Genomic DNA, 24,230 nt, shown 5'->3' with positions numbered 1-24,230 from the left:
ATTGCAGTGTTATTTTTAAAACTTAAAAGTTGGAAGCAACCTAACGACTCAGTTGATAAATAAAGTAGTTAAATTTTGGTTCCTTTTATCCCCCACCTTTCTTACGCCACATAGCATGTAGGACCTTTAGTTCCCCAACAAAGGATAGAACCTGTGCTCCCTGCAGTGGAAGCATGGAATCTTAACCACTGGATACTGCCAGGAATGTCCGAATTACAGTACATACTAATGGACAAAATATTTTACAGCCATTACTCATATTTTAATATTTTAACACCATGTTTATTTTTTAATTTATTTTTTAATTGAAGGATAATTGCTTTATAGAATTTTGTCATCTTCTGTCAAACCTCAACATGAATCAGCCATAGGTATACATATATTCCCTCCCTTTGGAACCTCCCCCTCCATTTCCCTCCCCATCCCACCCCTCTAGGTTGATACAGAGCCCCTGTTTGAGTTTCCTGAGCCATACAGCAAATTCCCGTTGGCTGTCTATTTTACATATGGTAATGTAAGTTTCCATGTTACTCTTTCCATACATCTCACCCTCTCCTCCCCTCTCCCCATGTCCATAAGTCTATTCTCTGTCTGTTTCTCCACTGTTGCCCTGTAAGTGAATTCTTCAGTACCATTTTTCTAGATTCCGTATATGTGTTAGAATACAATGTTTATCTTTCTCTTTCTGACTGACTTCACTCTGTATAATAGGTTCTAGGTTCATCTACTTTATTAGGACTCAGATGCATTCCTTTTTATGGCTGAGAAATATTCCATTGTATATCTGTACCACAACTTCTTTATCCATTCATCTGTCAGTGGACATCTGGTTGCTTCCATGTTCTAGCTGTTGTAAATAGTTAACACCATCTTTAATAAAAGAACACACAAGAGGGAATCCTCTGGTGGTCCAGTGGTTAGGACTTGGTACTCTCACTGCCAGGGGCTCAGGTCAGGGAACTAAGATCCTGCAAGTTGCACACAGGACAGCACAGCCCCCCCAAAAGATAAAATAGTGTAACTATAATTTTTTTCTAGGCAAATACCAAGTTTGAATGCCAAATTTTGGCTGTAGTTATCCATGGCTGTTAAAGGAATTAAAGCCATTTTCCTGTAATTCCCAAATAATCTATAGGAAGTTCCCTTTTATTATAAAAGTAAGTATTTAAGAAACTTATGGCAAGTGTGTGTCTTTTGGATGTCCTGTCTGCATCTTTGTCGGAGTCTATGCTTTTCCTATCTGTTGTTCCAGAAAGCCATCAGGCAGTGCTTGGTCAGAATTCTCAGTTTGCTAAGGGCCTGCTGGCCCCCATGTTTCCCACCACTCCCCTTAATTTTTTTCCTTCAGTTTTAATTACTTGTGCATGTAAGTGTGACACACTGAAGTGACTTAGCAGCAGCAGCAGTGTGTAAGTGTACATACTGTGTCCTTTGTCTCTCTGCTTACAGTCTGGTTTACTCCATCTTGGAGCATCTTTGCACCTTTACATGTAACCATTCTCCACTCCTCTCTTCTCCTTTTTGCCTTCCCCTTTTCCCTTCTCCTGTCCTGTTACTTTGAGCAATCTTTACCTGCTCTTTTCAGTCTGACTCTTCCGCTTGTTCTCCTTTGTTCCATTTTTCTCTTCATGTGAACCAAAAAGACCCCTTTGTAGCTATTAACAACAGAAATCCTTTTGATTGTGTTAGAATACAATATTTATCTTTCTCTTTCTCTCTTTAACCCAAGGGGTAAAAATTATGTCTTTAATAAAATATGACATAAAGTATTGGATTTAAGGCTTTCAGCCTTTAAAGGTCTTGAAAAGGTTGCTTCAAGATCTGCAGTAGTATCCATCAGATCTACCTATGTTACTTGAACAATAGCATCCAAGAGAATATTTTAAAGTTGTCATTGAACCTTATTTTTAAATGACTACTGGCTAATATATTAAGAGACATGCATTCTACTGATTTCAGATAGAACTATAGAGTATTACAGAATCTTTTATAAGTAACCTTAAGACAAGCTCAAGAACTCTGTCACCATTGATACTTTCTTAAAATGGAAAACTGTGTAGTAAGAGCCAGCTAACAAATCTAGAAACTAACTACAAAGTACTACATGTGTGTATCTCCGTGTGAACAGTGAGGAGGACCTTCTCCCAAGAGCAGGCTACACGCACTGTGTGTCTGGACTGTAATTTGATAATACCAAAGCTGACTGCGTAAAAGGAGTGGTTGGTTGAGAGCAAGATTCTGGAGAGACCACGTCATGGTTTGCCAAGTGTTGATAGAATGGCTAGGGGAAAACCAAGCTCATTCCACAGTATAATTGATGTCAGTAGCATATGGCAGGAGGTAGTCAAATCCATTTAAGTAAATAGAAACAGAATGAAAGTCATGGGCAATAACAAAAATTAGAATGCTATTTTGAGCCATACCAGTGGCCTTTACTAGTTCAGACTATCATAAATAGAATGGTTTTAGGTCATTCTGTTCCAAAAGGAAACTAGACTAGATAACCTCAGACTTCGTTCTGAAATTCCCAGTCTGCTGCCAGTTCTTAATTAAAAAGGTATTCTGATGATCAGTGTACCGTATTCTTTTTATTTGTGCCAGTGATTAAGGGAAATGGTTTCACCTTTTTCATTGACAGATTAAGCAGACTCTTCTGGCATAATACACTTTTTATTTCACCATGGCCAGAAATTACCTCACAGTATTTTTGGGATGGAGTTCTATAATATGGTGTATGACTAACTCTAGAGCTTAGAATACTTACCATTTTCCTTTGTGTCTTCCTGGTTGGGAACATTGTATAGTTACTCCCTCAGGAACTAGTGTGAGTGACTTTGAGTGAGTGATGTTTAGTCAGAAGTGGACCAGGATTTGGAATAGAGAGGAGTGTCATTCATGAGAGGTTTGGGGTCAGTCAATTAACAAAGACTGATTTGAACCATTGTATTTCCACAAATAGAATGAATTCTTAGACTGAGGAAGCTAAAGTCCATTAAGATCACCAATATACTTCTCTACTTTTGTAACTTTGGGTTTGAATGTAGTTCCTGTTTAAAAATAGTTAAATGCTACTGTGTAATGATCTATATTTTTTGAATTCCAATAGAGAGAAACAAGGTTCTAGTAGAAGAGTTTGGAGAAGGCAATGGCAGCCCACTCCAGTACTCTTGCCTGGAAAATCCCATGGACGGAGGAGCCTGGTAGGCTACAGTCCATGGGGTCATAAGGGTTGGACACGACTGAGTGACTTCACTTTCACTTTTCACTTTCATGCATTGGAGAAGGAAATGGCAACCCACTCCAGTGTTCTTGCCTGGAGAGTCCCAGGGACGAGGGAGCCTGGTGGGCTGCCATCTATGGGGTCGCACAGAGTCGGACACGACTAAAGTGACTTAGCAGCAGCAGCAGCAGTAGCAGTAGAAGAGTTTTCTTAAAAAAAAGTTAAGATAATGCTATGAGACCATAAGCCATTGTTAAAAGCTCTCTTTTTACTGGTGTTCTGAAAATGAAATTTTGGGGGATATGATTTTGGAAAGATTATGTTTGGCAACTGAGGTAGAACCTACTTTCTTGTAAAATGGATACAGCTTATATTATTTCTTCAAATCAGCTCAACAAATTTATCAGCTACCAGCTATGTGCAGGGCATTAGTCTAGATGCTAGGGACACAGAAGTGAGCAGATTGGTTTCTTGACCCTTAAATCCTTTTGGGGTAAATGAAGATGGAGGGCTGATAAAGCAAAAATTTTAATGTCTTGATAGGTTTATTCAGAGAATTGATGTAATAGAATTAACAATCATGACAGCTGTCTTAGATTAGATTTCAGGAAGGGGATCTTTGACAAAATAATTTAAGCTGGGGTTTAAATGAAAAGGGGAAAAAAGCCAGCCCTGATCTTCCAAGGTCAGGGATAAGAGCATTTTAGGCAGAAAAACTGTGAAGACAAAGACACCAAGGCAGGAACTTAGCTGGCATGCTCAGGGAAGAGAGATGAGGCTGGAAGGCTGGGTAGAGAGTGAGATATGAGAAAGGGTCCAAATGGTAGGCAGGGCAAGGCCCTATTAGGGCTTTGTAGGCCAGGTTAAAGGGTTGAGTTATATTTTTAATGCAATGGAAAAGATCATTGCAGTGTTTTAAACAGGTTCAGTGACCACTCTGCTGTTGTGGGGAAATAGTAGAGATACTAGTGGGTTGGATCAAGGTGCCAAGGTTGAAAATCTGTGGTGTAGGTCCACGTTACTTTGAAGAAATCTGTCTGTATTAAGGAGAGCATACAAAGGAGGCTAATACCTAGAGGAAGAGAAAAGGAAGGCTTTGCTTTCTATTTCTTGGAGATTTCAAAGGACGTTTATATGCTCATTGTAGGGAGTTGTCTAGAAGAGAGGGAAAGCTTGGTGATGTTTGAGGTCAGGAGGAGGGTGAAGGAGTGGTGCCTTCGACACTGTAGGAAGGGACAAGATAGAACTGGTACTTGAGAGGACCATGGACATATGAGCAAGCTGTTCAGGCAGGAGAGATTAGCATGGGGGGGTTGTTGGGGACAATGAGGGGTCCTGCTGATTAGCACCCATTTTCGCATGGAAAACACACAGGGCTGTTAAGTCCTATTAAGTGAGAAATGGAGGACCAAAGGGAAGGAGAGATTTGCAGCATACTGGTAAAATGTACAAATCATTGGAGAATGGGGGAGCAAGCTACTACAGAAAGGAGAGAGGAAAATTGTAGGGAATGTTGAGTCCACAAAAGATTAGAGAGCATATTTTTAAAAACTGGTGCATTTGTTTACTTAACATCTCTTCTCCCTGCCAACCCAGTAGATATAAACTCTATGAAGACAGTCCCTGGGTATGGTTCACTAAAAATCTATCTCCCCAACTCAGGACTTGGTGCATTGCCTGTTCAGCAGAAGAATATTGTTTGAGTCAGTGAGTGAATGCCTATTTAGTGGCATCCTCAAGTCCCAGTATAGAGAATTGTGAATGATTGGTGTCCTTCCGTTGTGGATGGGCATTTTGGAGGGGAGAGGGCAGGGAATTAATAGAGTGCTAGAGAATGATGATGGTGATAGCGCTTAGACTTAGTATGGAGAAGGAGTGAAAGTAGGGTGGTAGGTAGGAAGGCTACAATCCATAGGGTTGCAAAGAGTCGGAGACGACTGAGCGCGTGTGCATGAGCGCAGGTACACAGGCAGGAAAGGGGGAGGGCCAGTGGATTAGAGCTCACAGGCCAAAGAATTGTTCATGGGGGTGGGAAGCACTTTGACAAGTATAGGTGACTGTCATCGGAGAGGGGATGTCTGAATTTGTGATTTTGAAAGTGAAGCCGTCTGTAGAGATGAAAGACTTCAAAAGCATGTCCTGGGAGTGTGAATGAGATAGAACTGAGGAAAGATCATTGAGGAGAAGCTGAGATAACTGAAAGGCTAGAGGTGAAGAGGATGGTCTGTATAGGCAGTTATGTCACTAAAAATGACAGGAGTTGATGGGGGAGAAACTTGGGGGCCAAGTGCTGAAGTTCTCAGTGATGGAAGAAGTCAGTTGCCAAATTGGCCCTTTCACTGAAAAACCTGTTGTTCACTGTTTGTAATATCTAAGTCCACTTAGCTTCATCTTGCTGTAAAGCCAGAGTGAAAATAGCAGTCAGTTTCATTTCCCTTCCCCATATCACCTCTGAGGGGTAGCTTTGCTTTTATTCATGCTTGCTTCTGTGAGAAGATTCACCCGTTTCCTTCCTGAAGCTGGCTGATGTCAGTTTTAATTCTACTTTTGGCAATTTATGATTATACAGTCTTTCCATTTGCTGCATAGAAATCCTACCTCACTCACTGTTTAGGTTAGCTCCTACTTTAACTATAGTAGATAACCTCTAGCTTTAGAGCTGATTAGTTATTCTGACGTTTTCTGGGCATAAAATTCACTTTCCCTTTAGGACTGGTGGTCTAATGAAAACATATATTCTTAGCTTCATTTTTCTTTAGTTAAATGAAATTCATTTAAAACTTTAAAAACTAAATAATATCTTAGTTCCCTTGGAAAAACTTGTTCACGCAGTTGAAGATTTTGTTCATATTCTTGTGAATACCATGGTTGGTGAAAACCATATTCCTAGAAGGAACTTTGGTGTTTTATACCATCCAGTTCCCTTATTTGAAAGATGATAAAAATGAGACCTAGGAAGGCAGAGATACAGAACTGCTGACTAGTTGCAGAGTCTGCCTTCTAGCTTCCATTCTAGTGTTTTTTCCATATGCCAATGCAATCAGAACAGTCTTTTTAATAATAAATGTTAGAGTGGCTGTATTTTCCATTTCCAATGTGATAAGGTTATTTAAAAAAAAAACGCTAATATCCCATAATCAAAATACCTTCTAATGAGCTTGACAATTCCTGAAGGATTAAGAGAAGGTTATATTGGGGCAGATATTTTCCTTTTTAGGATGAGGAAAGTGATGTGAAATTATGTGCCTGAACTCTATCAGCTAATAGTAACATTACTGAGTACTTACTGTGTGCCAGTTACTGGTCACATGCTCTGCATATATTCATTAAATCTTGGTGACACGCCTGTGATGTGTGGATACCATTACTTAACCCAGCTTTATGAACAAGGAGACAGAAAAGCTAAGAGATTCAGTAGGTCTAAGTGGAACTTAGGCAGCCTGACTGGCGCCTGATTTTTTAACCCCAACTTTGTATAGTTAGTGGCAGAGACTTGAAATTAAGTCTCGAAATTTCACGTCCAGGGTGTTCTGCTCATACTCCCCTGTCTCTGACCGTGAAAATAAATCCTGTCTGATTGAGTCAGTGTGGTTATATGAGTGACCAGGAGAGTGAAAGATAAACTGTGGAGACAGGGAAGAGAAGGCGATCTTCCAAAAAATGGAACTGCCAGAGAGTAGGTTTTGGTAATCTACTAGGCTGGTAGAAGAGTTTTTCTGTTGAAGGATAACACTTCACCTTTTCTTAGTTATAAATAAACTTTTCTTATCCATCCAGCCCATTCCTCAGATTCCATATTATCAGAGAGAAAGGAAGAAACAGGAAAGAGGACCCCTTGTTGAGTTTAGATCTCCTGAACACACACAAGATCAGTGCAGAAGCTCCCATGACACAGGGCAGTGAGTGAGCTTCTTGCTTGGTTCCTCACCCAAGAAGAGACCAGCCCAGGTCCATCTCTCCTGAGTAGGAAAGGCTCAGCTCTTGGAAGAGACTTCTGCCCGGGTGCAGGCTGCCACGGGCTGGGCCTGGCTATCTGAGGTAAGATGAAAAATCTATCTGAGGATGCGCTGGTGCACAAAGCTGGCAGCAGAGCTGTCGCCATGAAGCTGGCAGCATCCACCCCCCTTTTGCAGCTGGAGCATCCTAATTCCAGTCACCTCCTGCACGCTAGGAATGAAGACCCAAGTTATTGCCCTTAAAAATTTATAGTCTGAGACACTGCTAGGGAAGATAGGATTTAATCTTTAATAAATATATTTAAAATAATTCTATCTACTTTAAAAATAGAGAATTGATCATTTTTATTCTGAATGGTCTACTTTATATGGGTATTTGTCCTGAAGATGGAACACCAGAGTAATTTAATACTTTCTCACAGAGATTCATAAGCTTATAATTAAATTGTATCAGCCACAGCTGCCCCAACCATCTGAAGTCCAGGTTCATTTCTTCTCTAGGATAAAGTTCTCATTTCTGCCTTTTGTGCATTTCACCCATATACCTATACCTTAGGGTGGATTTACCTTGTTTCATGGGTCACCTTGTTTGACCTCTCATTTCTTCAAGATTATTCTGGATGCAATTTCTGGATAGGTGATTGTCCCTTGGTATTTCATTCTATCCACAAATTTGATCACTAAAAGTATCCCCACGAATAAAAGGAACAAAGATGGAAAGTATGGTTAATTTCTGCCTCCTTTATTTATTTATATATTGATCCAGTATCAGGTATTCAAGAGTGTGTACACTTTGTACAGGTCCCCTCCTGGGATTAGATACAGAAGCAGTCTCAAATTAAAAAAACAGACAGTTTCCAGCATGACTTGGCATGGTATTATTTACTTTCTCTGCTTATTTGCCTGTGGGTCAAGAGATTTGTTACTCTAGAGCAGTTGAGTGTTGGAGTGAGTGAAACAAGCAAAAGCATGGCATATTTTCCTATTTTAATAATCTGTGCTTTTATTTTCTAAGATGTGTAGTTTTGCATCAGCTTAGCATGGTTTGGATTCCTCCTCCAGAATTACAAATCTCCTGATTTCCTTCTGATAAATGATAGAGGACAGAGGGGGTAAGCTGTCCAGCTAAATGTTTGTACCTGTTGTCCCCCTTTTTATAAGTGCTTGAGCCATACCAGAGAATAACTGTCCAAAAAATTGGAACAAGTTCTGAATTTTATCTGAACAAATCACTGAAATGTACCATTAGAACATGTCTGGTAGTGAATAAAATCTTATGTGGATTAAAAATGACTTGCTGCTTCCACTTGTCATGTTTCCATAAAAGCAGTTTTCAAAACATGTTCTCTTAAAATATCTTCAAAATAGTTCCTGGTCGAATGGAAACAAGTGTTGGGAAAATTCTGTTGTTGCAGACAAATTCATCAGGGTGGTGATAGCTTTGCCAAAAGGAAGGAAAACGTGCCAGGGCAAACACGCTCAGTCCTGAGAACGTTCCTTCCCTGAATTCCTAGCTTATTCTTTATCCGTCTCCTCCCCTCCTCATGCAGAAGTTCCACTGTTGCCATCATTATCCAGAATGTAAATAGCTTTGCCAGAAATGCTTCCCACAGCTTGTCCAAGAACAAATGTAAAGGACGTGTGTATATATATATGTGTGTGTGTGTGTGTATATAGACACACACACATACCCCTTTCCATTTATTTGCATTGGGTAATTTTTCTAACAATAGAAAAAGACTGGTGTAGGAAGAGATGACTGTACTGTGGAAATTGTTTTTTTGGTAGAATTGGTCTGGCTGTGCTTGTTTCTCAGTGGCAAGGTTATAAACTCCATTTCTGCCTACTTTGGAATAGTTAGCAGATTTTTGTGTCTCTTTGTGGTATTTTAGCATGTTAGCAGCTTTGTATTACATTCTCCAGAATACTTCTGTACCTAAACTGTGCCCTCACAGAGTTAATTTCCTTAGTGGACTTAACCATTGGCCATTTCTCCTTAAGTTCTCTGTTCTCAGAGCTCTGGCCATTGTTATTAAATCCTAGATTTTAGAACTGATCACCCTTTTACAAACAGAATAAGAGTAGGGGGTTTGGAGATCATGTTGTCCAGCTTTCTCTCTTTGCAGGTAAAGAAACAGGCCCACAGAAATGTAGTGACCTGATCAAGACCTGCAGTTAAAAGGCAGAGTTGGGACCAGAAGCCAAGCCCCGATTAGCATTTTGACCCTTCCAGGCAGGTTCTGCTCTCCACCTCACAGCTAGATGGGGTTCAGCAGGGACAATGGGGACTGGGCTCCAACCTATTTGTTACTAAAGAATATGTTTACTGAGCCCTTTTTGGCTCTCTTTTTTATGTAGTTTTAGACTCAACCAAGCCAAAATCTAGATTTAATTGAAAACAGTGTGGAAACTGTATTGATGCCAAATGTAATCTCCAGACCTTGTACAAGGAGTCAGGCACCATATTCTTTCAGAGACAGTTTGGATAAATGTTTCAGGCTTGTTTCACCGTGGCTGTTTCCTTGGCTTATACTTTTGAGGTCCCCTGTGACATCACATTATTGAAGCTTCATTCTTTTTATTATGGAAATATAGTTAATTTACAAAGTGGTATTAATTTCTACTGTACCAAGTGATTCAGTTATACATCTTTTCCTTTTTTAATATTCTTTTCCATTGTGGCTTATCATAGGATATTGAATATAATTTCCTATCCTATACAATAGGACCTTGTTGCTATCCATCCTGTGTATAAAAGCTTGCATCTGCTAAGCCCAGCCTCTCTTTGGCAACCACCCATATGCTCTCTACATCCATGATTCTGTTTCTGCTTCATAGATGGACTCATTTGTTCATATTTTGGATTCCACATATAAGGGATATCATGTGGTATATATTTGTCTTTCTCTTTCTGTCTTACCTCACTTAATATGATAATCTCGAGTTGCATCCATATTGCTACATATGGCATTGTTTTGTTCTTTTTTATGGCTGAGCAGTATTCCGTTGTATATACACTGCATCTTTATTGCTTCATCTGTCAGTGGACATTTAGGTTGTCGGCATGTCTTGACTGTTGGGAATAGTGCTGCTGTGAACCTGGGGGAGCTTGTGTCTTTTTGAATTAATAGTTTTGTCTGGGTATAAGCCAGGAGTGGGGTTCCTGGATTAAATGGTGATGCTCTATTTCGTTTTCTGAAGGTTCATTCCTTCTAGCCCATTTGCATTGCTGCGGTCCCGCTTCTGGTACAGAGGTGGAGGTGGGTTTTTTTTTGTTTGTTTGTTTTCTTTTAGTTTTAATTGGAGGATAATTGCTTATGGTGTTCTGTTGGTTTCTGCCATACAACAGCAGGAGTTAGCCAGAAGTGTACATATGTCCCCTCCCTCAGGAGTCTCTCTCCCACTCCCCATCCCACCCCACACCCTCTAGTTTGTCATTAGCTAGCTGTTTTTCTCTCGCAGTTTGTCCCACCCTCATCTGTCCTCTGCTGTGCCCACAAGTCTGTTGTCTATGTCTGTGTGTCTATCCCTGCCCCACTAATAGGTTCATCAGTACCACTTTTCTAGATTTCATATATATGTCTTAATATATGGTATTTGTTTTCCTCTTTCTGACTTACTCTGTGCAACAGGCTCTGGGTGCGTCCACCTCACTGGAACTTGTGGAGAAAATATCCTCACCACTGAGAATGAAGCACTGTTAATATTTGTACATTTTTGTTTCCAGTTTTTTTATCTGTGTGCACACTTTAGAAAAAAAGCAAATAATATGTAAGCACATTATCTCTTTTTAGTATATGTGCTGCCAAAGCAAGCACCATCTCTTTTTTAAAGGAATATAATTCTATAAATTAAATTCATCCTTAAATCACTGTTCCCCACTCCCACCATGACCTTGACCCTGCACCCTCACTAAAATAACCACTATTGTAAATGTGGTATATGCTGGTCCAGTAGAGTTTTCTGTTGTTGTTACTATGGAGAATGTGCAGTGTTGCTTTGTTTTCATTTATCTGAATGGTGTCATGATGCGTATATATATCATCCTGCAGTTTTTTTGTTTCCCCTCAGCCTTAGCTCTGTCCTAATTGATACATACTGACCTAGTTCACTACCTCAGCTGTACAGGACTCCCAATACAAGGATGTGCAACATCTCCCCAGCCCCTTGGTGATGGGGTTGAACTTAGTTCTTGGTTTTTATAAACATCACAGCAACAGGTATCCTCACGGGTCTTGTTGAATACATGTATTAGTGTTTTTCTAGGTTTAGGTAGAATTTCTCTCCTGCCTTTTCTTCTCTTAACATTAAGGCATGAATATTTCCATTGGCTTACTGTAATCTCCTTATAAACACATACCTTGTGAATCTAGACTTTGAGACATCTTTAATGAAAAATTAATATGGCATAGTAATTGGACACAAATCCTTTTGCATCATAGTAATTTAAAGATTGCATGGACTTTCTTAATGGTAGGTAGATAAAGCATTAAGCTATTTTGACACCAAAGATTAAAGAACAAAAATCGGAACCATGATTAGTACTTGGAGTGGCTTGAGCAAGTAAGGGTTGGAATGCCTGGGACTTCATACAGTCTAATCCTCATTTTCTGAGTCTAGAGAAACTTCTTAGATTTTTGGAGCTGACCTCTGTCGCTCCTCATCCTTGAGAATCCTCCTTTGATGCCACTGTCTGCCTCTTTCCTCAAACCTTCCTCTCCTCATGCATGCTTCCCTGCCGCCTCTTTGTGCATCTTGCAATTATTTTTCGTGTCTCCTGTCCCACTGCTCCTGTCTCATGACCTCCTCAAGAATAGTGTACCGTCTTTATTTGGTTTTGTACCCTGAATAAGCACAGTGCCTGATACACAGATGTTGAACAAATATATTTTGAATGAATGAAAGAGGTGAATGTGAGCTATGGGGGTGAGGGAGGGTGGGATTGGGATGTGGTGATGCTCACCTTAATAAGGAACTTCAATTTATTGAAACTAGGGAACTGAATAAGGAAGTCTTAAAAGGAAGTTAGGTGGTAAAGATGACAAAATGACAGCTTTGACAGTGGATCTCTGCTTTAGAAGACTGTCATTTGCTTGTCTACAAATTGATGAAATCACAGGTTTTGTGTTAGAAAATAATTTCTTTTCAGAAGTTAAATACCAATACGTTTGTTTAAAAGTCTATACCTACTTGTTTTTCTAGGAATAAATCAAAAAGCTTGAATCCCCAACAAATATAGCCATCTTACAGAATTTTTTTAAACACCTTGCCCAATTTCTTGGTTGCCCCAATTTTAATCAAAACTGGGTTTCCTGGAATGAGTAGACTAAAGTTAAAGGAAATATTTTGGTCACTGTTCTTATGAAATCCTTTGTGGTTTGGAAGCGGTACTCCTTCAGTGTTTCAACAGCTTCATTCATGTTCCGCACAGAGTGTAGCACAATGATGCCAGTAACTGAGCTTCAGAAGGAGAAGTTCAAATGCAGAACCTCCACATTTAGAAATTGAACAATAAAACTTTGGGGGAGGAAAGTCAGAGTAACTTTCTTAACTTTTATCATGGCACTAGTTATAAACCATTTAATACTATAAATTTTCTTGCCAAGTACCATCATAACTCAGAAAATAATTCTTTTAATGATTATTAGAAGCTTCATTAGATTATTCTAATAATCTAATGACTATTAGAAGCTTCATGCTCTCAAAGTTTGCCCATTTGACTAATAGAACGCTGATATATTTTAAGTAATTGACACTGTCAGGAGAATATAGTCTAATCAGTAAGCAAAGATCTAAGATTGGAAGTAATGAGTTATCCTAATACTGAAATTATTTCCAATACTGAAATACTTTAATTGTTCTCTGGATACTTTGTGCTGCTAATTAACATCTCTTTTTACAGGATTCATGAATAAAATTTTCCATCCCAACATTGATGAAGCGTAAGTATTTTAAAATGTTTAAATCTTAGCAGCAACTGCTCTTGATTAGAGTTTATGTATTGTAAAAAGTCTCAATTATCTCTTTGGATTTTATCAACAGATAGGACTGTAAGAAAGGTCGCTGACACTACAGAATCCAAGAATACGAAATTCTAAACCGCTTAGTTCAAAGTCTGCTATTGGACTATTTGGGTTTTCCCATTGTCACGAACGAGTCCTTCATTTCCCTTGATATCCAGCTAACATTTGTGCTGTTCCACACCTCCGTCTCTTTGTGTAGACACAGTCCAGAGACTGGTCTTCAGTGTACAGAGTGTATTATTTTCAGCCCTGAAGTATTTCTCAGTTCTTGAGAGTAAAGCAAACAATTAATCAATCACAATTACCCCTTTCTTTCCAAAATTTTCTTAGTGGTATTTTAAAATGTGCTAAAAGTGCCTCCTATTTTGTACTTCAGGGCAACTTAGAATACTGTTTGTTCCACAGTTTTTCCTTCCTTCCTTCCTTCCTTCCATTAAATTTTGATATTACATGTATACACACGTGTGTACATATGAGGTATTCTGAACTCTGAGAGGTTGTATGTATATGTGTGTGTGTGTCTGTATCATGCCCCATTGTCTTTTAAAACTGTCAGTCATCCTAATAAGGATGTCTCTTGTGTAACTGCAGTATAGTCATAAGATTCAGGAATATGAATATTAATGCAGTACTTTTTCATCTACTGCCATATCTGGTAATGTACTTTTTAGCACTTTTTTCATTCATTAAAGGATCCAGTCTAGTATCATCTACTACATTTAGTTTTCATGTTTCTTTAAAGTAGCTCCATCTGAAACCATTCCTCAGATTTGTACAGAATTGACATTTTGGAAGAATAAAGACCAGTTATGTCATAGACTATCCCTCAATTTGGGATTGTCTGATTTTCCCTTATTAGGTTCAGAGGATGCTCTTAAGACCAGAAAACAGAAAGATAAGATTGTGTCCTCCCCAGGGTGTTCCATTTGGAGGCACACCAGTCTGTCTACCCTGATTACAGTGTTAATTCTCATCACCTGGTTATGGTGGTGTTTGGTTTCTCCATTGTATAGTTACTGGTTTTCCCTTTCAGTTTGCAGAGACGCTTAAGACTTTGTGTATATTCCGCTCCTCATCGTGTTTTTACCAATTGGGATTCTTTGGAGTTTTTTTTTCCGAATGATCTATTAAAAATATTTCTGATGATAAAATTGTCTGATACATGCAACTAACTTCCTGATTTTTTTTTTAATGCCATTCTTTCCATCTGTTTCAGGTCAGGAACTGTGTGTCTAGATGTAATTAATCAAACTTGGACAGCTCTCTATGGTGAGTTTGGCCATGGAATATTTTTTAGAGATGTTGAGACAATGCCTAAAAAAATGTTGTTTGGATTTTCTTCTCTGGTTTAAGATGTTTTGTTGGGAATGTGAAGGGATTTTGAAGGCCTGGTGGGAAAGTTTAATCAGTGAAAAAACATATTTTCTCATGAGTACAGACTTGGTTTAGCAGTGAAAGTTTGAAATAATCTTTAAGATTCTGAAATGAAGGTATACTGATACTCACATGCAGACACACAAATACAAACAGAAACATATATGTGTTACTCTGAACCACACTGTATACATGTTTATCTGTAATGCCTTTTAGTTTTGGAAAAACTCTTAGGAATGTCCCTTTGAAATGAAATGATGTAATTAGGAGGTTTGGGAGATCATCTGTTTCAAAAATCAAAACTTTGTTATGAAGCAAAGAATCATTTAGCCTTACCTTCATTGCTGAAACTGACATCTCTCAGTGAATCTGCACGTAAATTGAGGTCACAGAGAGAGAGTATCAGGTCTTATTTCCCTGAGCTTGTAACTTGGTTGGGGAGCTAAAAATATTTTAAAATATATTTAAAGCTAATTAGGGATACAACAAATCAGTCTGTGTGTTCTCCCCACATGTCCAAGTTCTCAGGCTTCCCAGAGTCTCCCTGTTCTCATGCCCCCACTTCATCAGCAACCCCTGATGCTCCAGCTGGAAGTAATCTCTGGACATGGCTCAATTTTACAGCTCTTTTTTCGGGGCGGGGGGGGCGGTGGCTTTTGCTTTCTACTTAATGTTTGTTGTCTGTCCCTACGTTGTCCGTGCTACTGGATTATTTGCTGCCCTAAGGGCTGGCAGGGCACCCATCCGATTGGTCTTTTAAGTCCTGGCATGCCTAGCACAGTGCCTCGAACCAGTGTGTTTGTAAGAATGAATGGTCCAGACAGCAAACAGTTGCTGAGAGGTGCAGAGAGGGAAAGATCACATCAGGCAGGGGTTAAGCAGAGATGGCTGCCTCTTATAATGAGACCTGCTGGTGGTCTGAAGGTACACAAGACCCCTTATTCCAGCCTCCATCTGCGAGTCACCTTGCACTGACCTGGTGATAAGAACCACAGAGGTTGGTCATCAGCAGCACAGTTAATCCTCCTTTTTCCCTCCTCCCAGTTCTTTCAGAAATAATTGCCTCTGCCTGGAGTTGTCCTCCCTGATCTCTGTGTAGTTGGCACTTTCTTTTCCCATCTCAAATATGCTCCCTTAGAGAAGCCTCCTTTCCTGGCCACTTCATCTAAAATAGCGTCCCTCCATAGTGCAGCACCCTCTATTTTAAAAACCTTAAAATTTGTTTATTGTTCATCTTGTCCTATCAGATTGTAAGCTCCACAAGACCAGGGACTTTGTCTCGTGTGTAGGCATATAGGTACAAGTGCCTAAGGCAGTACCTCGTGTACAGTAAGGGTTCAAATATTTGTTGAATTAGTAAGTGACTTAACCATGCCCAGTACTGTTTAACATGAGAGTTTAGGGAAACGGCAGCTTATAAGGAGATGAGGCAACAGGAAAGAACATATACTCTGAGGTTTATTAAATGAATTCCCTTAAAGATGGTTTTTTTGGTAAAAATGTCTCGTGGCAGGCTGCCTAGAATATCTGATGTAATGATGTGTTGTCTTAAACTGCATTCACATTTTAGAAATGTACATAACTAAATATTGCAAGCTGGTTCCAATTACAGTAAAGTAAATTGGACTTCAGTTTGACTAATTCTTTTACTGTTGACCAGAGGAGCTTTGGGGAAGAGGTTCGCTGATTCTCAAGCATCTCACATCTCAGAACAGATTTTTTTAAATGACTGTTTTATTGAACTTTAACTCACATACGTAAAATACACACATTTAAAGTGTATAATTTGATAGTTTTTAGTATATTCACAATTATTCACTATAGCACTGCCACATTTTTATCATAAAATATTTCCATCACTTCAAAAGGCAGTCCTGTACCCTTTAGCTATCACCCCCTCATTTCTCAGCCCCTCCCCCAGCCCTAGGCAACAATTAACCTACTTGTTGTTGGTATGAATTTGCCTGTTCTGGGCATTTCTTATAAATGGAATTATATTAATATAATAGATGGTGTTTTGTGATTGGCTTTTTCACTTCTTGCACTGTTTTCAGGATTCATCTATATTGTAGCATGTATCAGTATTTCATTCCTTTTTATGGCCAAGTAATATTCCACAGCACAGATACCATTTTTATTTATCAGATGATAGACATTTTAGTTGTTTATGCCCTTTAGCTATTATGAATAATGCCTCTATAAATATTTGTCCACCCATAGTCTCTGTGGACATGTTTTCCTTTCTCTTGGGTATGTACCTAGGGTGATATAGTAACTTCGTTTAACCATTTGAGGAACTATTTTCCAAAATAGTACCATGTTAGATTCCCACCAACAGTCATAATATATGAGGTTAATAATAGACTTTCAAGCATAAGGCCAATATGACTAAGGTTTCATCACATCTATAAAATTTTAGAATATGTTCTTGTATTACCTTGCAAAGCACTTAGTAACAAGAATTAAACCACATTGATCAAAGCAAATTTAGATTTCCCAATTACATGTGTATGAGTTACCTTTAAGTGTTCCATAATACAAGAACACAAACACATAGGTAAGTGTAGGAAACCAGGAAGAAAATATTTTTAGAGTACAGTCAAAATGATACTCATCACGGGAGAACTGTTTTGACATTTTGCTGAAATCCGAACTATTCCTCAAGAAAATTCAGCATTTCTTCTATGAAAAGTCTTATTAGGAGCAGGTAACTACAATTTATATATTTAATAATATAAGTACTGGTAGAAAGGATTGGTTCAGGTGACCTTGAGGTTTCTTTTAGACTTATCTGATCTTGAGATCTGAACTGAATTTTTATTACAAACTGCTAAATCCTCTGGCCGAAGGTTAGTTCATAATCGGTAAATTCTGAATCACTGAGTCTCCTGTTGTGATTCTTATTTTAGTTCAATTAATAGGAGAAAGTTGGCAAGTTAACGTGGATATTCAACTGAAAAGCAAAAGGCTTAGCTTGGTAACCAAAACTTCTTTCAGCACCTCTACTATAAAATATGGTAAGGAGCAGGGAGGTACTTGTGAAATTTCCTGTAATTAACTTTGCTTCGGGTATGTACTGTGCAAAATGTATACATATTTTTATTGTAATGGCAGTTCCTAGTTGAAATTTCAGATTTATACTCATCATTACCTGATAATAAACAGTGTTTATGTTTGTAGCAAATTTAGTCCTTTATTCCTCTATCACCCTTAACTACCGCACGCAACCCTGCAAAAGAAAATTGATTTCTGGCAGCCCATTTGATGTACTGCCTCTGTTCTCCTGCTTTTCCTTTACTGAGTGTACATGCAGTTTGTTCATTCAGAAGCTCAAAATTGGTATAATTGTAGTTCAATCACCTAGTAATTTTAAATTTTATGTACCTTACCAGAGAACGAATTATAGTGGGTAATATGGTTAATTTTATAAAGATGCTGTTTGTCATCAATATGAAGTTACTGTTGAGTTTGGAGTTACTGTTGTTACTGTTTGCAACATCAAAAGGAAAGTAGCAGATGCCATCACAAGATTGATTTCATTTTGGCTTCCTGTATGATAGCATCCTTTTTTTACATCTCTTTCTGCTCTTGCAGGCAGCAGTGATAAAAGCTTGGAAAACTTACAATTCAGCCAAGGGAATCTGGATTTCAGTTTCAAAAACAACTGTAATTTTAAAGACTGGTGAAAGGAAAGTTCATTAAGCCATAGATAGCTTTCTTAGCTCCTCTTCTGTTTTCCAGTCTTCCTTTTTACTCCAAAATATATTTTATCCATCATTGTATTTTCATCCCACACTCCTGGAAGGTCAGGTACCTTCACTGCATTATGCAACTTGAGTTTCTCTCTCACTCTTCTGGGCCGTGCGTACCTGACCCTCGCAAATTATGTTTCAGTCTCTAGCCTTCCTTTTACTCATTTTTGGACTGACTTGATAAATTACTTATTTGTGGATTAAGTGTGAACAAGTAATGTAGAAGACAGTTTTCTTATAAAATTGGGCATTTTATAATTTTATTCTCACCCTTAGGGTTGCTAGCCAATGGACTGGATACTCCTCTTATTTTGCTGGTGAGAAAAATCAACATTTGGGAAATTACTTCCCCTGGGGTCATTTGGAAAGTCAATAACAGACAAATGAAGTTGACTACAATGAAAGGAGTGTTTCGGGGACCGAGATTAGAATTAGGCAGAAGAAACAATGCTTCTTTTACGAGGCATTTAGAAAAATTTTAAGTCATAAATTTACTTAATAGTACTGTGCTTTAAGCTGCTAAGTGAATTTAAGCCTTTGCATATTGGACATACATTGTTATTACACCCCTGTTTTCAATCAAGTAGTCTGTGAATCTTTCCAAACAACTCAGATTGTACCTGAGGGTAACTGTATCTTACAATAATGCTTTAGGCTGCTTTAGAGTTTTGCTTGGTTTATTTCTAGACGTTTTAGTGTTGTTGTAGAGATAAGAGATACATTTATCTGTCTGCATGGATGATTGACTCGCCAGCAACTACTGTTTGAACAGGCTTGAGAGCTCAGTATTGATCCATGTTGGAATCACAAATGTCATCCTGCTTTTGGAGCAGCTGGATTTCATTATGAGTCTCCTAGACTGAGGCCAGGTAGAACAGTTTAGTTTCTCGGACTAAGGGAGAGATGTCACCTGCAACAGACAAAAAAGAAATATGCTGGAGTTTGGGATTTGATGGTTTCTACAGTGCTCTAGCTTCATGAGCCACCTCCTTTGTTTGCTTGTAGATATTTAGATTTGGTGTTGGCCTGTGGCCCAAGAATTTAATTAGCTATGCATGGAAAAATGGGGCCTTCTTGGGTTGAACAACTTAGCAGAAATTCATTAAAAACACCACATTCACATTTGCTGATGGTCAGCATTAGAACCATGGAGTAGTCCAGGCTTTGTGGTTCGTGGGACATGAACCAGGCTATGGTCCTAAAAGACAGCCATAGCCATGTTCTTCTTTCTTTGGGGCTATAACTGCAAAGAAAGTGATTGTGACTTTATAGATTTGTTTTCTCTTTGTTTGCTTGTGATCACTGTGTCTAGGTAAAATGTTTCCCCATCCATGGCCTCTTATCTTATAATTCCATGAAGTTATCTTGTTCTTTTCTGACATTAAAGACAAACTAAATTATTGCCTAGTAATTTAAAAATGAGTTTTAGTATGACTTTAAGAATATCCAACTAGCTGCTGCTGCTAAGTCGCTTCAGTCATGTCCGACTCTGTGTGACCCCATAGATGGCAGCCCACTAGGCTCCTCTGTCCCTGGGATTCTCCAGGTAAGAATACTGGAGTAGGTTGCCGTTTCCTTCTCCAGTGCATGAAAGTGAAAAGTGAAAGTGAAGTTGTTCAGTCGTGCCCTACTCTTAGTGACCCCATGGACTGCAGCCTACCAGGCTCCTCCATCCATGGGATTTTCCAGGCAAGAGTACTGGAGTGGGTGGCCATTGCCTTCTGCAACTAGCTAATTATACATTAACTGCCCTCATTTCTAGAAGGCTAATAACAAATCCTATTACCATGTTTTAGCTTGCAATCTTTTAAGGTAAGCAGGGTCATGCCAGGTTTAAACTAGGATGAATGACCTCTAAAGAACACCTGGGTAAGGTGGAAAGTGTTTCGAGATTGATATGACAACAAGGGAAATGTTTTTGTTGAACAAGGGTCTCTTTTATTCCTTCTGATCTGTGTAGTAGCATTCATTTCATTCTGCAGATCTCTGCAGTTTAAAGACATTATTGGGAGGGGGATGCAGTTAGGCAGTGGATGAAAGATGATTTTCTAAGATGGCAGAATGCTTTAAAACATTCCATGTTATAAAACTACACCTTTGATCGGTGACCTGGCGATCTGACACTTGGCAGAATGTGTCTGGTATTCCTCCAGGTTTTAATTAGCACCCTATGTCTTTGACATTGCTCTTTCCCACATATGACAGGAATACTTGTTTTTAGCTTGGAATACTTAAAAGTGTAATGCTTTCAATAGTGAGATTAAGTATATCATGAATATTGCAAAAATGCTTCAAGTGTTTACTAATTCTTACTAATTCCTACTAATTCTGTGTAGAAAGTGTGAGGAGGGAAGAGTTGCTTTTCTGTCTTTAAAATATCCCCATGGACTGACATGGGCTTCCCTGGTAGCTTAGCTGGTAAAGAATCTGCCTGCAGTGCAGGAGACCCCGGTTTGGGAAGATTCCCAGGAGAAGGGAACAGCTACCCACTCCAGTATTGTGGCCTGGAGAATTCCATGGACAGAGGAGCCTGGTGGGCTGCAGTCCATGGGGTTGCAAAGAGTTGGACATGACTGAGCGACTTTCATTTTCATGGTCTAACACGAGAATATGCATAAATCTAATGAGTTCAGACCTTTCTTATATTTTATCCACACAGAAGACCCTCTCAGTAAAGTGATTGGATACATTTTTGAGTATGTCGTCTAGCATTTTGGTGTGCCGGATATATTAATCCGTTAAAGCATGTTAGCATTTGGTAAACTAAATACAAACTCTGTTGCCAGCTGGTTCTGTATCACGTTACCACAGCAGGTCTTCGTAGTAATCTGCTTCAGTTTGCCACATGTGTGCCCTCAAACAGCTATAGAAATAGGCTTTCCATATTAAGTTAGGTTCGTGTTAGTTAGAGAATATTCCATCTCAAAGCCACTTCTCTTTTCAAGTCCTCCTACCTATCCGAGGGCATGCCTCCTGATTGGCTTTAGTATTCACAGACTGTAAGCAGAAGAAAATTAAAGTTTAAAAAAACTCAAATCCATCATTAGTAGTATAGCTTCTTAGGAGCTGACAAGAGTAGAAAAGTAAAGATCTGTTAATTAACCCCAAATTATTCAATAACCTGAGGAAACCTGGAAATTGTATTGGCCTGTTTCAATCTTACAAACATTGACTACATGTATGTTAGTGTGTTTTTATACATACAGATACCACCCGCCTACCCCCCCCCCCCCCAAAAAAAAAACCTGAGTAAGCAAAATGGAATTTTATGGTTGGCTTTATTTTGAACATAAAACTGTAAATCCATAGCTTACTTAGCAATATGTTGAATTAATTCTTCATAAGATGAGCAGAGTCAATCATTGGGTTTTAAAAGGTCAGCTGCTGATTTTTTCTGGCAAATCAAGGATAGAAAGTGAAAGAAAGTGAAGTTGCTCAGTCGTGTCCGACTCTTTGCGACCCCATGGACTGTAGTCCACCAGGCTCCTCTGTCCATGGGATTCTCCAGGCAAGAGTACTGCAGTGGGTTGCTATTTCCTTCTCCAGGGGATCTTCCCGACCCAGGGATCAAACCCGGGTCTCCCTCATCATAGGCAGACGCTTTTACCATCTGAGCCACCAGGGAATGCTAAATCAAGGATAATATAGCTTTAATTCCCCAGTGATCTCAGCATATTTAGCCATCAGCTTCAACTATAACGGCCTAAAGCCATGGAAAGAGGAGGTCACAGAGTCAAGAGTCCTAAGCCACCAGAATCTACTCCCTGTGACTTTTGCCCATCTTTTTACCTCTCTGATTGTAAGGAGTACTTTTCCTTTTTTACTCTTCTTTTAGCCCTGCTTCCTATTGAATTACAAAACAGTCAAACACGTTAGGGAGTTGTAGCTAACTCAGTGACTCTCAGCTTGGGAAGCCAAGGGTCCTTCTCTTTGGAGGGAGACAGTCAGTAAAATATAGGTTTGTTTGGATAACATGCTTCTGGAATACAAAGTACTGTAGGAAAAACAAGAGGAACTTCCTCTTGATGGGAAATAACCTGAGTGATTGTATTAAGGACATGTTCTCTGGTTCCAAAGACTAGCGTTTAGAGACTGGAAGCTTGAAGCCAGAGATGATTGTCCTGATGCAGGTCTAGAAAGATAGACTGGGAGACTTCCCTGGGGGTCTAGTGGTTAGGACTTGGCGCTTTCACTGCCATGGCCCGGGTTCAATCCCTGATAAGGGAATTAAGATCCCGAAACTGTGTAGTGTGGCCAGAAAGATATATTGGATTTTATATAGTTACATGCCAGGGGAAATAGAAGAGGAACTAAAGGCATTTCACTAAGGTAAATAGTGAGTCTGGAAAATTGATTGAGTACATGGAATAGAGGAGGAAAGCCTAACCAAGGTCCTTCCAGAGGTTTAGAGCAGTCAATGTAGGTGTTAGGAGAAAGGAATATTCAGGGAAATAATTGTAGGCCATGTCAAGTTTAAGACCAGAAATGTAAAAGACTGGTTTGGTAGTTATCATCATAGACATATTTTCTTTAAAACTGTGAGATGATGAACTCCCTGGAATAAGAGTGTAAAATACACTCTTTATATTAATACAAAGACCACAGAATTCACATTGCTGTGCAGGTGGCTGATGTCTTTCCAAACAAGTTTTTCTGTATGTTGTTTGTTCAGCTTTAATAAGAAGGAACCCAGGGCCTTGGGCATCTGAAGGATGGTGAGAAAAGCGGGCATGAGAGGTGGCATTGGAGAATGGAGGAGGGCTCTTACGGTTGGTGGTACCTGTCCATGACTGTGCTGGACAGTGGTGGTATTTTCTGAGTCACAGCATTTTGGATGTTAAATATGAAAAACAAAGATTATGACGTTTAGGTCTCTAAGAGGACTGCCTGCTTGGTGGTTGTGGTTCCTGGTGGGGCTGACCACGTCAAGCTTTGGCGTCCACAAGGTTTTAACCTGAAGATAGCAGCATGCTTTACAAAAGTTTCCATTTTAATGTTCAAAGGAACTAGAGGAAGAAGAAATAACTTACAGCCACTGGTTCATAAACAGCCAAGAATAAAGCATGAGATAACGTGATTCATCCTCTCCTATGTGTCGTCTCCCTTAAGCCACATACCCATCTTTTAGTGAGTCACCTGGAGTAGGGTGGTTTTACTTTAAGAATTGGTACATTTTTGTGCGTGTGATTCATTTTAATTTTTAATATGTATCACTTGAGAGGGATGCAGGTAACCTGAAATTTCTTCTGAGAAGATGGCATATTTGTAGTAATATTTTAATCTAAATATTTTGGTTCAGTTCAAAGACTATTTTAGAATCATTTCTAGAGATGTGTATTTCTTGTAAGGAGTTGTGGTATATTGTACTTCTCTTTTTGTAGATGAAGAAATTGAGATGCAGAGAGGAAGAGACCTGCCTTTCCTACTTATAGTTTGGAATGCTTCCACTTGGAGGAAGTGATGGTGATAGCAGTGTGCAGGAGAAAAAAATGATGAAAGGGTCAGGGAGTGCCCCTAAATTAGAGCCTCTGCAGCAGCTTAGCTGCCAAGACCTAAACATTTTCTTGAGCTAAAGAACCCACCAGCACATAACTCTTCTCATTTGGTCGTTGTGGGTAGGGTAAGTGGTGCGTTTCTGTACACATATCACACGCATGCTGATGCCAACCAATCCTAAATCAGAATCCCTAGGGTACATAGGAAAAACTCCGTGAGTAATTCTAATGGATGAACATCCAGGACCTAGACTCGCTGAAGAACCATTGCTCTAGACCGAGTTGGGTAACTGCTGCTTTTGGTAAGAGATCAATATGATTTGAGTGTTTTTAATAATTCAGTTCAGTCACTCAGTCATGTCTGACTCTTTTCGACCCCATGGACTGCAGCATGCCAGGCTTCCCTGTTC

The 24,230-nt window shown here is 39.2% G+C and overlaps 1 protein-coding gene across 12 annotated transcripts in view; it reads left to right on the top strand.

Moving 5' to 3' along the window:
- The window catches only part of UBE2H (ubiquitin conjugating enzyme E2 H), a 112,527-nt gene that overhangs the window by 73,222 nt on the left and 15,075 nt on the right, over positions 1–24,230 (top strand). For all 12 annotated transcript variants that reach the window (XM_069588378.1, XM_069588372.1, XM_069588373.1 and 9 more), the window contains 2 exons: positions 13,079–13,118; positions 14,416–14,468. In XM_069588378.1, the coding sequence (XP_069444479.1) occupies positions 13,084–13,118; positions 14,416–14,468 (88 nt within the window). In that variant the 5' untranslated portion in view covers positions 13,079–13,083. The remainder of the gene's footprint in view (positions 1–13,078; positions 13,119–14,415; positions 14,469–24,230) is intronic.

This window comes from Ovis canadensis, chromosome 4 (assembly GCF_042477335.2).
Source record: "Ovis canadensis isolate MfBH-ARS-UI-01 breed Bighorn chromosome 4, ARS-UI_OviCan_v2, whole genome shotgun sequence".
NCBI classification, from domain to species: Eukaryota; Metazoa; Chordata; class Mammalia; order Artiodactyla; family Bovidae; genus Ovis; species Ovis canadensis.
The sequence above is the reverse complement of the archived record's forward strand: the minus strand, read 5'-3'. Positions and strand labels throughout refer to the sequence as shown.